Source organism: Rattus norvegicus, chromosome 6 (genome assembly GCF_021556685.1).
Source record: "Rattus norvegicus strain SHRSP/BbbUtx chromosome 6, alternate assembly SHRSP_T2T, whole genome shotgun sequence".
Classification (NCBI taxonomy): Eukaryota; Metazoa; Chordata; class Mammalia; order Rodentia; family Muridae; genus Rattus; species Rattus norvegicus.
The window spans coordinates 76,390,697-76,404,363 of NC_141539.1; the positions used below are offsets into that span (position 1 = coordinate 76,390,697).

General features: G+C 33.2%; 1 protein-coding gene across 6 annotated transcripts in view; it reads left to right on the forward strand.

Moving 5' to 3' along the window:
* Nucleotides 1-10,796, forward strand: part of Arhgap5 (Rho GTPase activating protein 5) — a 63,358-nt gene extending 52,562 nt beyond the window's left edge. For all 6 annotated transcript variants that reach the window (XM_087552658.1, XM_087552661.1, XM_087552659.1 and 3 more), the window contains 3 exon segments: nt 1,312-1,443; nt 3,531-3,636; nt 7,843-10,796. In XM_087552658.1, the coding sequence (XP_087408784.1) occupies nt 1,312-1,443; nt 3,531-3,636; nt 7,843-8,170 (566 nt within the window). In that variant the 3' untranslated portion in view covers nt 8,171-10,796.
* Nucleotides 10,797-13,667: the final 2,871 nt, after the last annotated feature.

Below are 13,667 nucleotides of genomic sequence, written 5' to 3' on the forward strand. Positions count from 1 at the left end.
GCATAAATGAGTATCAATCAAGGCTACCTAAAAAATGTAAAAATGTTCCATGAGAGCATAAAAACAAAATCTTCAAGAAAGTATGGACTTACCATACAGATTAAACTATTAGTATATATTTGAAAATATACTCAGTTCCTTACAATGACAGACTTCTATTTTAAGATTGTATTTATTATCAGTGAGAAAGATTGTTGGTAATGTAGGCAAACACAATTTGTATACCTGCTGTGGGTACATTTTGAGAGGGAGTTTGTGAGTGTTAAAATTCAAATTTCTTTGTTTTGGAAATTCTACTTCAAGGAATTTGCATTCCAAAAGCCTTTGCATGAGCTTGTTAAAGGTACTTGTTGCACTATTTATAATTTTAAAGGGAGGAGGGGAACACTCATGTGTCTATGAATGTTGACTATTGTGATGAGGTATGTTTGTTAAAATGGCAAAACATCACTTACTGAGTGGTATATACATGGTTAAAAAAAAGTATGCCATGTTGCCAAAAATACTCTGTATTTTTAAGAAATATCAGAAAAAACTGTTTTATAATATGCAGTTCTTACAATTCCACGAAAAGTGAGGAAGACAGAGTAATATAATAGTTGGGGCTCTTAAATTCAATTTAGTGGTTTTATTTTTTTAATCTTGCCACTTAACTGTCTGCTTCAGGCAAGTTAATCTTTCTAGATCTCATTTTTTTATCACACAGTAGAGATGAAAGAATAAATATGAGGCTAATGCGATAATGCTTAACCAGTAAGAAATGTAAATTGGTCATGTTTTCTTTAAGTGATCATAAAAAAGCTCAAATGAAGCATGCTATAAATTACAAGTAATGATTGTCTATACGTCTTAGGGATTTGACTTGTTAATATCAAATAAACCTTATGATATACCTTTAGTATGTTCTTTCTTGTTCTTTAAATTAGCCCTTTACTGATAAGATAATTATTTAACCTATTCATTTAAAACATTACAAAGTAGAATTTAAAGGTCCAAGTTAGAGTCGAGATTTATAATCTCTATTGTTTGTTTTGTTATGGTCTTTTAAATAATCTGTATAAACAGGAAACTAGGAAAGCAGTATTAAAATTCTTTAATGCACTATATGCTGGTGTGTACGATACGGAGTTTGTTGATAAAATACTTTCTGCATGGGGTTGCCTCTTCCTGATCTTTGTAGTTTGCTGGCCTGTGAGGAAGGTAATTAATGAAAAAATGTCTTTTGGTAGTAAGTACCCATTCAGTTTACCATTAACCAGTAATAAGTTAAAATTTCATTCTCTCAATTAAGTTTTGATTTTTGTCTTATAGATCATAATATCAATCTAGCATCAATGGAAGTGACAGTAAATGCTGTAGCTGGAGCTCTCAAAGCTTTCTTTGCTGATCTGCCAGATCCTTTGATTCCATACTCACTCCACCCAGAGCTATTGGAAGCAGCAAGTAAGCATAAACTTTTTTTTTTTTTTTTTTTTTTTTTTTTGCCAGAGCGAGAGGTGAGGAAGAGTGATGATGGTGTTTTAAATATTGCTTGCCAGAATCATCTATGCACTTGAATTTATAGTTAGAAATTCATTTTATTAGAAATTATGTCTTAAAGGTATCCACCAAATTTAAAATAGAATCGGTCCCCATGAGTGACCTTAGGGATTTTGTTTTTAGCTACTCTCACAGATAATGAGGGGCAGAGGGGGTGTGCACTGAGACCAGAAGAGGGTGCTGGGTGTCCTCTTTTATTACTGTCCACCTTGTTCCAAGACAGGTCTGCTCTCCCTCTCCTTGTCTCTCTCTCTCTCCTTCACACTCCTACCATGGTGCTGGTTGGCAGCCAGTAAGCACTAGGATCCTCCTGTCTCTTCCTCTTTTCCTCACAGTCCTAGGGTTACAAGGAGCTATCCTTGCTCCAGCATTTTACATGGGTGGTGGAGTCTGAACTTAGGTCTTCATGCTTGCTTGCTAGATAATTTAAATTTGCCTAGATGAGAATTTTTTAAATTACTAAGTAATTTAGGGTGTGGGGAAGTATGGCAGAAAGATACAGTACTTCAAAGTGTATTCCTAGTTTGACATCAGTCACTCAATATTTCTAGCATAACATTATCTATCTAGAAAATGGAATCTAAAGTATTTTGGCATCAAGAAACCTAGTTCTTAATTTGCATTGGTGGATAAAATTAATGTAATTTCTAGGTTTTTCCTTTTAATATGTCTTCGGGTTCTTTTAAATGAGATTACTTTTATTTTAAAAGTTCTCAGGTTTTGTTTTGTTTTGTTTTTAATTAAAATACAGTTTTGAGCCAGCGAGATGTCCCCATAGGTAAAGGTACGCGCCACCACGCCTGACAGTCTTTGAGTTCAAGCCCCAAACGCACATGGTAAAAGGAGAGACAGCTCCAACAAGTCATCCTGTGACCTCTATTACACACACTGTGGCACATGCCTTTCACCTCTCCCACCTCTACACACAAAAACTAGTGAAGTGTATAAAGGAAAAATAAATTTTAAAAGGGGGCTAGAGAAATGGCTCAGCAGTTAAGAGCACTCACTCCCTGCTCCTGTGGAGACCTGAGTTTGGTTTCCAGCTCCTCTGCCAGTCAGCTCACAGCAGCTGTAACTCCGGTTCCAAGTGGTCCACCAACCTCTGTGCTTCTAGGGGACCCACACTTGTGTAACACACCCCTCCCTACAAAGACATACACACAAATTACAGAAAATAAAGATAAAATCTCTTTTTTAAAAGTTAACAATTTTTTAAAACTTGTCACAATATACATATTCTCATATGTTATTTCTTGGTCACAAACCTGTGAATCTTTACTACTTGATAGCTCGACCATGATGTGAAGGCAAGAGAACAGAAAATCAATCTCTTTATTTCTCATTTGTTGCAGTACTGTATTCTAGTTGTCCTGTTTTATAAATTGCATAAACTTGTAAAATAACTATATTAAATGTGTATGCTACCTGTAAAGGAAATACTTTGGTAGAGGATATTACAAGTAAGTAAACTGGACAACTGGCTTCGGGGATATATTGTGACTTCACTGGTTTTGGAAGTCTTTTAACTTTTTTTTTTTTTTGGTTCTTTTTTTCAGAGCTGGGGACCGAACCCAGGGCCTTGCGCTTCCTAGGCAAGCGCTCTACCACTGAGCTAAATCCCCAACCCCGTCTTTTATCTTTTATGAGAAGAAAAACTTGACACATTAAAATAAAAAAAATTTATGTTTCAGAATATCTTGGAAGATACCCATTATTCATTTATTACATGTTGTCTGTAACTGACTGCTTTTGTTGTTCAGCTGTAGGACTGAGTAGTTGTGCCCTTAAAGCCTGAAATTCTTACCATCTGTCAGGAATCTTAAAGAGATTAACATCCTTATAAATAATTAAGTAATTTTAAATAAGTATCTAGTTATATATAAATATAATATACTTCAAACAGTCTTAATTTTTATAGTACATATTAACTGGATATTTGTATCAGATATTTGAAAGTTTATTAATTTTACCCCAAAATATTTCTCTTACAGAAATCCCAGATAAAACAGAACGCCTTCATGCCTTGAAAGAAATTGTTAAGAAATTTCATCCTGTAAACTATGATGTATTCAGATATGTGATAACACATCTAAACAGGTACTTGCAAGTAAAATGCTCTTGGTGTTTCAAACCTGTGACCTCTGTAAGCTGGATAATTGTAACTTCTGTTAAAGGGAATGCAGACTGAGCACACAGTTGTATTTGGGTTCTTTGTAATAACTGTCTACATGATCATATATATACACACATATATATATATATGTACATACATACATATATATATATATTACTATTTTCAACATATGATCAGTGTTTGTTTCTGTGTCTGTTTAGTTGTTGTGCTAGGAATTAAACCCAGGGCTTTCCATATGCTAGGCAAGCACTCTACCACCGTCCTATATACTCAGCCCAACAATGTAATTTTTTTCACAATTTTTCTTTAGTAGTTCTCTTGTGTACAGTCTTAGAATTTTAGCTGGAAAATGACAATAGCCAAATAAACTAAATCAACCTATTTGGAGTTGGAGAAATTGAGGTTTAATGAGGGAAATCATAAGTAGAATGTAACTCTGGCGTGGTTCACTTCACCCTGTCTGCTATAATGTGTTGTGTATTTTGTGTATTTTATATGGGGAAGTTTTATCACAAACTGTCTTGTTACCAAAAACAGGAAACTAATTCCTGTATTCATAACTCTATAGATATGTTACAGTTGGAATTTACATCGAGAGGCAGTGTAGTATTGACTATTAAGACTAGCTCAGACAATGTAGTCAAATAAGTGTCAGTTTGCAATATGATTATAGTCATAACTGTAGGCAAATTACCCATTGCTCAGTTATAAAAATGAGAAAAATAGTACTTCATGAAGTTGTTCTGAAGACTGAATGGGTGCTTTGGGTTTTGTTTTGGGTAGGGTTTTATAATTATTTGTGGGTTGTTTTTTGTTTGTTTGTTTGTATAAATAAGTAAAAATAAACTTTTACCAAAATTTTATTCAGAAAATCTTTAGTGGCAATTTAGGGTTCTACCGAGTTATGTGGCTCAATGGTGGAGTACTTGCCTAAATTTTGAGATGCCCTGAGTATGATCCCTACCACAAGAAAATAGACTGCAATAATCATAAAATCCATCTGTTCTTTTAAAGTTTTATTGTTGCTATCAGTGTGATATATAAAATTATACTATCTTCATAATCCTTCCAAGTCCCATTTTTTAAAAATGTCAAACTAATAATAATATAGTAATGGTTGGTATTTTGTTAACAAGGTATATGGAAACTGTAGACCTTAATATAGAGACCAGTGAGTGACACTTTGTGAACATACCAGGCTGAATTAAAAATTGGATTTTATTTAAAGGATTATGAAAAGATGACAGGGCAGAGTATATTCAGAGTCACAATACTGGCTTACCTTCCTGTATTCTAGATCTGTTTTTGGCTATGTACAAAAATAAACAGCATAGCTAAAAGCATGTTTGATGCATGAAGAACACAAAGAGAAGGCAGCTTATTTGGACTGACAAAAATAAGAACAGGAAAAGTAAAAAGATGGAGGAGCAATGCCAGGTTATACCAGGCAGTGCTTTTCACATTAGGACTCATTGATTAGCTTTAGTCTGTATAATCACAAAAAAGTTTGTTTCAGAATATATAAAATTTTTCGCTCTATATTCTATGCTTTTATGCTAGAAGACCACACTCTTTAATGAAAAAAAAAAACATTATATGATTTGCATTCTTTATTGGAAAATAGAGCATAAGCTATTCAGACTTCAGTTAAAAGAAACACTCTGCTATGCTGATCTAGTTTTCTTTTGAATTACTGTGATAAATCCCATGGCCACAAGCAACTTAGAGAAAGAAAGGGTTTTTTGACTTATGTATCCCACATTATTGAAGGTAAATGCCAGACAGGAGCTCAGGCAGAATCTATAGGGGAATGCTGTTACTGGCTTGCTCTCTAACTCCTGCTCAACTAACTTTTATATACAGCCCAGCACTCTTTGCCTAGCACATGCACAGTGAGTGAGCTAGGCCCTACCACATGAATCTTTTGGCAAGAAAATAGCCTACACACATACCCACAGACAGATCTGTTTGAGGATATCCTGAAGTCACTTTGACAGCTGAAGCTAGCTAGCTAGGAGCTAGACTGTAACTTGGTGAACTTTTTTTTTTTAATGCTGCATGTTCTCACAAGTAGTGAGGACATATAACAGTGAATAAAATTGTCAAAGCCTTCATGGAGCTAGATTTCTAGGAGAAAGACAAACACGTGTTTTTTGATAGGTTGACAAGATTGTAGTTATAATGTAGTATGATTCTTTGATTTTATTCTTCCACTGTTCATGTCCACTAAATATCAAGTCTATTTTTTTCTTAATTATTTTTCCACTTTCTGTCCCTTACCACAACTTTACTCACTATTTCTCATTCAGGAACTACTAGTGTTAACAGTTGTTCTTTGCCAACTTCTACTTTTACCCTCACTTAGTTCTGATGGCAAGGTGATTGTAAAACGTTTTTGCATAAAGATGTTTTTATTTTGTATGCTTTGCTTATATATACATCTGTGTGCCACCTGTGTTCCTGATACCTGTGGTGGTCCTAAGTGGGCATCAGTTGCCCTGGATCTAGAGTTCCAGATAGTTAATAGATCACAGTGTGGGTGATGGGATGTGAACTCCGGTTCTCTACAAGAGCAACAAGTATTCTTAACTGCTGAGCCATCTCTCTAGCCCCAAAGATTTTTCAGTGTTTAAAATAGTCCTTTATCTCTGTACTATAGACTCTAAAATAATTAACACTAGTTGTACTAAGTGGTTACACCTTCTTCCCTTTTCTCATAAACAACAGTTAACTAACAACTATTAATAACAGCAGTTACCCAGGAGTATCATTTTGTGGCACATCTTAACATGCTACTAGTAGTTTGAGAGTATGGTACCCAAAATAGGCCATCTGAGAATTTATGAGGAATCTATGTTATTCAGCCTTACCAAAGACTCAATAAATCACAAACATTAAATAGCCACCAGCAGTTTATATTCAAAAAGCCCTCCAGAAGGTTCTAATAAATGTTATAATTCACTGTTATAATTCACTTTCCCTTCCTTAAACTTTACCTTGTCCATGAAGCTTTCCCTGGTCAACCAAATTTCTGATAACAGTATCTTCAGTTAGACTTCATACTGTATCCTTAACTTTGTAGGTCATCCCAGAGCCTAGCACTTGACTGCTACATAGAAATACCACACCGTACATACTAACTGCCTACTACTTATTAAGAAATGATTGGCTTTATTCTGACTTGTTTCAGTTGAGTCTCTTATAATTAGAACACAGTGTTTGGCTACATATTTTACTTTAGATTCCTGTGTCTGGGAATTTCCTATGCCTTGTATGTGCCCCCCCCCCCCCAAGTTTTAAAGATTTTCCTGCTATGTGCTATCTGGACAGTTCTTTCTGCCTTTCCTTCTGTAGCTCAGGCTGCCCTGGAGTCCACTATCCTACTGCTTCAGCCTCCTGATAACTTGGATTATAGATGTATACTACTATACCCAGTGTGAACTATTTCTTTATATGTACAAAATAAGAGAATTGAATAAATTCTATCTCGTGATGTAATAATTCATAGTTTACGTCTTAAGGTTAGCGTCTCACATGTCTTGCTTACTTAGTGATAGTGCTTGCTCACATACTTAAAGGACTGGGGAAAAGTCATTTTATACTCTGTGACCATTTGTTAATTTCTGTTGAATCATGAGAAATCTTAAAGTAGAATTTATTGAGTGTTGTCTTAAATATAAAATTTTAATTTTAATAGTGTACAAAATGCTTACTGTTTTAAAAGATTGTTCATAGTCTACTAGGAGCTAACTTTCTTAAAAGTTAAAAATATTCTTGGCTGGATAGGTTATGCTAGGTTTTCCAGAGTTGGTTTAAAAGAGATGACACACCTTGATTTATTTCCCAGAGTAGTCTAAAAGCTTAGATACACATGTTTGTCATTTGGCCTTCTCAACCTAGAGGAAAAGGTTTTTTTTTTTTTTAATTGAAAAGACCTCTATTTGTAAAGCTTTAAGACTTAGGATACTAGCAACATCTTATAGACTATCTGGCATTCTCACAAGAACTATGTATTGATTGCTCTCTTGTATTAGAATATAGTTGAATGTAGCATGCTAAGAAAAAAAATTAATTGGGAGGTAAAATTAGCATGAATGGAAAACTAGCTTTGAGAATCTGTAATTGCGATGATTTCTGATTTCTTTTTTTCTCCCATTTTATAATTTCAGGGTTAGTCAGCAAAATAAAATCAACCTAATGACAGCAGACAACTTATCCATCTGTTTTTGGCCAACTTTGATGAGACCTGACTTTGAAAATCGGGAGTTTCTGTCTACCACTAAAATCCATCAATCTGTCGTTGAAACATTTATTCAACAGTGCCAGTTTTTCTTTTACAATGGAGAAATTGTAGAAACTGCAAATACTGTGGCTGCTCCACCAACTTCAAATCCAGGACAATTGGTGGAGTCAATGGTACCACTTCAATTGCCACCACCCTTGCAACCTCAGCTAATTCAACCACAGTTGCAGACAGATCCTCTTGGTATTATTTAAATAGAATGTGATTGCAGATGGCCTGAAATTGGACAAAAACAAATCTAGACATGCATGTTTCAGGGGTTAGTAGTGTATTTCATGTTTCATACAGATAATCCACATGAAAATGATGAGACATTTTCTCTTTGAACTATATGGTATTCCCTATTCAGTTACATTACGAATCTAAAAAACATGTGATAAGCATGACCGGAGAGGTTTAATTTTTATAAACAAAAAATAGTTATAAAAATGCAAAGCTGCTGCTGCATGCAACCTTATTGCAATCAGTATATCATTCCTGTGGCAATTTCTGTCACATTATATTGTGAATACAATTTTTCTATAGAAATTAAATGATTTAAAAACTCATATATGAAATGTTTAATGCTTTCAGCCTGCTTTATGGCTGGTTTTGTTATTTGATTGCTAATTTGGGGACCTAATTCCAGCAGTCTGTATAGATAACTAAAGCCCAGTTAAGTATTTTTTAATTTCAGGTTACTATGCCATGCTTGGGATGTTTGAAAGAAAGAAAAAAAGTACATGTAATATGTTTCACATTTCTGCACCTTCATCTTCTAAGTAAATCTGTGGGTGACTTGATGAGGAGTGAGTGGACCTGTTTCTTTTACTCACACACCAAGGACACACCTGTGGTTAAAGTGAGTTGATAATGTGATGTAAAGAATAGTTGTCACAAACTCATTTCTTTATGATCTATAATGAAAGATACATTTTGTATACATGGTTAATTCTGTAAACAGATGCATGTTTAAAAGATCTATGATGGTCTTATAATCTTAATCTAATATATTTTAGATATTTTAATTTTTCCCTCTTGGGGAATACATTTAGTATAGTGTAGAAAACTACTTCATGACATTTTCATATAAGGTTATATAACTTTTCATACATAAACATGAAGTTTGTTGTAGAAAGTTCTTTAAACCAAACATTTAATCTAGGATTTCAATTTAATCTGTTCCTTGAATCTATTTTTATGTGGCCCTTGAGAATATATCCCAAAAAATTCCATTGCTAATACAGCAATAAAAATACTTTGGGTACTGACAGACTCCTTGGAGTGTGTATATATATATAAAATCACAAACTTGTATTCAGACTCTTTCTGTGGTGTGTTGTTCTAGAATCCAGAATGGCTTTTGCACCATTTTTTAAACCAGTCCTCCCACCCCCACCCCACCCCACCCCACCCCACCCCACGTCCCTTTTGCTATTGGTACCAGAGTTGCTATAAATGACTGCTGCTTTAGGGGTTAAATATTTTGTTAGTGAAGATACAACCAGAACACTAAATTATGATAAACCTTTCTGACTGGGTGATAGGTAAATTTAGTTGGGTTATATTCAAAATTATTTTATTACCAAACCCATACCATTTGTTTTACTGGAGAAGTGGTTTGCTTTTTACTGCTGGGTCATATTTTGTGTAGTAAAGAAATTCTTTGGTCAATGTTGTAATCTTTATATTTCAATTTTAAGGTTTCCTTATTTGTATTATAGTAAATTGATGATTTTGAGATTCAAGGCTCCTAAGAGTTTGATTTGTTCCATTTTGTCTTAAAATATTCTTTCTCAATTGTTAGATCTTAGATATTGTACTTCCAATTTCAACTAAGATGTCAACATGAACCAGGCTACTGTTGAAGTACATGTATATTATAAATTACCTTATTTGTGTTATTATCTTTTCTAAGAGAACAAAGTCCCTATTATTCCTATTGCAAAGCACACAGGAAATTAAGAAAGTACAGTAATTTTTAAAAAGAAAATATCCGGTAAATGTAGTATTCTTAACTTGTTCTATATTACTTATACCTATTGTCTATATAGCTTTAATTTATAGCTGTCAGTTTAACATTGGCATGTCTGGCAAAGAAAATTAAACTTTAAGAGTTTTATAAACTGTTTCTAGGTTGCTAAAGAATTTATTTTTCTACTATAAATGGTATAGACAAAGCATCGACTATGTACAGGATAAAAGCCTGACTATTTCTATTGGAAGTAGGCTTACGAGAGAATTTTCAGAACTGTTCATATCTTTGGTTCCTTCTGTCCTAACTTTACTATTGTAATATGTGAGTCCCAGTTTATTTAAGCTATTATCTTTTATAATGTGTTAATTTAACATTCATTTACATTTAAAACTATTTTTGTTATTAAAATTAGCATTTATAAGTTTCTACATTAACCACCTTACACCTCTTCCAAACTGATCTCTTACTTTTCTATGCATTCTATCATTGATTTGACACACTACATAGTGAGTCACTTAAATATTCTACATCTGGTTCATTTTACTACTAGGTTACAGATATTGAAAATTAAAGTATGGTTTAAAGCTCAGTCTGTTACACTGACTTGTGTTTGTTTTTGGACAAGGGTATAGGTATATTTTTAAATATTAGAACAGTAATTCTAAAAAGTGATTAACATAATTAAATCATTTGTTGCTTGTAAGTTACTGGAACATTGCACTGTTTAGGGACACACACATACACACATGTGTATATGAGACTAAATGGATTTAAAGAATAGTAGATAATCTTATAATAATGGTAGATAATCTTACAATAATGGGTCAACATTGACATTCACAATATTAAAAAAATTCCATCTATACATGTTGCCATTGTTTCATTTTAAAGATCAGTGCTTATTATTCCAATATCAGGCTCAACCGTGTTTAGATAATATAAAGAAGTATAAAGGGGTCTCTGTTTCAGGCATTTTTTAGTAGATTTTTTTAGAAGTCAAATTCTGTTTGTTATGCACTTATCAAGGTATACAGATATCTTAACAAAATTCCAGACACAATCTCAGTGTTTAAAGTGATATTTTAATAGTACTTCCCCCCACTTCTTAAAATTTACAGTGTAAATACCGTAGATAACAGCAATCTAACTTACCCAAAAGAGCAGACTTTTTTTCCTATACTATATGTAAATATTAAAAACTTTTTGGTTGGTTGGTTAATGGTTTAGTTAACCATTAACCATAATGGTGGGTTTTGTTTGTTTTTTGAGGTACTGAAATCTACTTTCTAATATCTCGTAGATATAAACAAAGGGTCTATTATGGAGTAATAATTATGATGCTATTTGTCAATGGAGGGGTGGGTGCGTGCATGCGTGTGTGTGTGTGTGTGTGTGTGTGTGTGTGTGTGTGTACACGACTTTAAAATGTCAAAAGTAGTAAGTTTCTCTTTATAGTTAATATAATTTTATGCTTTACCCAGATGATGCTGCCATAATTTAAGTATCAATAAAGCTTTCTGATGTACTGAATGCTTTGCATATTAAGAAACAGGGCAATTTTAAAGTTTGCCTGTATTTACTATTTTGTTGATAAAAATTAGCCAATTTTAGGTAAAATAAGAACATTTAAAGTTTTATATTAATATAATTAAGATTTTACTGGATGGTTTTATTATTGAACTTTACTTATATAATGAAAGGAGATGAAAATCTCATTCTGAGTATATGTGAATATAAGCTTTTAAAAGTGACTAGGGATGTATAGTTCAGTTGGTAGAGTGTTTGCCTAGCTTTCATGAAACCCTGGATTCAGCCCTCTCCCAGCACTACATAAACCAAGCCTGGTGGCACCTATAGATGATCTTAGCACATAGGAGACAGAGGCAGAAAAATCAAAGGTCAGAGTCGTCCTTGACTACATGTGAGTTTGATTCAACCTGCAGCACATTAGAACCTGCCTTTTAAAAAGGTTTAAAAAATAGTCAAGTAAACAAAATAAAATGTACAAATTAAACAAGTGTATGTGAATCTGGATTTTGAGAGATATTCTTTCAAATCACTGGAAATATTTTTAAACCTAGTTACAGTAGAGCTATTAATATTGAAAAATGTTTTTGCTTTTTCTTCATGGCTTGGAAAATAAGATGAACCCAACTTAATGACTATGCTATTATGTGTGGGTCTGGTGAGTTAAATATTTATGCATATCTCGGATTTGAATTCTTAGGCTTTTCCAGTTACCAAATACTTGAAAGTAAAAAATAGTATTTCATTAAGGAAGATACCATTCTTTAAAACCATTTTCTTGGGGCTGGTGAGATGGCTCTGTGGTTAGAACACTTAACTGCTTTTCCAGAGGACACGGATTCCGTTCCCAGCACTCAGATAAGGCTCTTCACAAGCTGCTGTGAGAGGACCTAACATCTTCAGGTCTCCAGGCCACTGCATTCGCATGCACATATCTACTCACACAGATTGAAAAAGGAAAAGTATACCAAAACCATTTATTATAGCACCTGTCTGGTTACATCCAGTGATTTGCTGTGATACAAGTACCCTGGTTTTTATAAAACAGTTACAATATAATTTTAATGAACTCGGGGAAATCTTGACTATTTATTTGACTCTCATTATCATCCTATATACATGATTATATATATTGTATTATTACCTTTCCTGGAGGATGGAGAAAAGGAACCACAGAATTTCATATTTCCATCTTAGTTGAATGGTGTAAAATCAGTTTTTATGAAGAGTTTAGAAGTAGCCATATTGGTTTATTTCATATATACAACTGTAAGTAGCTGTCAAAGAATCTATGGTTGTAAAACTAAACTTGTTTTAGTGCAGATTTTATGTTCAGTTTTCTTGAAATAGTAAAGTAGTGAGTTATTTTGTAATGGCCTCTCCTATCATAACATTTTCAAATTTATATTGTTTTATTTCAACATAAGCAATACAGATTTACCAACTGATTCACCAAATCTTTTTAATTTAAGATCTGTATTTCCTCACTAGATCGTTTTCTTATGTACTTGAATTGTGAATGCTTTGATCAATATTGTCTAAGTCTAGAATACTTTGTCAGTTTTATGTTTTTTCTTGTTTCATTTTGTCCAGATAAACGTAGGTATTGAAGAAATGATAGCTAGGGTCAGAAACAGTATGTGTTACTGTCATTATTTGTGCAGGAGTCCAAGTTAATGGACTTTGTAGATGGAATTATTAAGAACAAGACAATATAAAAAAAGAAAAACAGCTGTATCTTCCCTGGTTCTTAAATTTTTCTCTTCTAGATTGTGGCAGTCATACATGCTTGTGGAATATTTTTTAGTTAGAATATTGTGAGACTTTCTAGCAGTGTACTTATAAAATACAAATTGTTTTATATAGTACTTCAGTTATAAAGTAACTGTTGGGTTACCTTTAAATTACTATTTTCGTGGTATAGATCAGGAATTAACAATTTTTCTTTTTTAGAAGTCAGATAATATATTAAAGTTTCCAGGCCAACTGATCACTATTGTACTACTTATTTTTAATCCTCTAGTCTGTAAGTAGCTATTAATAAAATAGACATGAATATGAGTGTTCTAACTAAATTATTAGACTAGTAGAATTTAGTTGGCTGATCACTGGCATAGATTGTTAGTAAAATTAAAGCCTCCCATCTATTCCTGTATCTGTATGTAATTTATTAATTTATAATACAGATTGAAGTAAAATTTTACAAG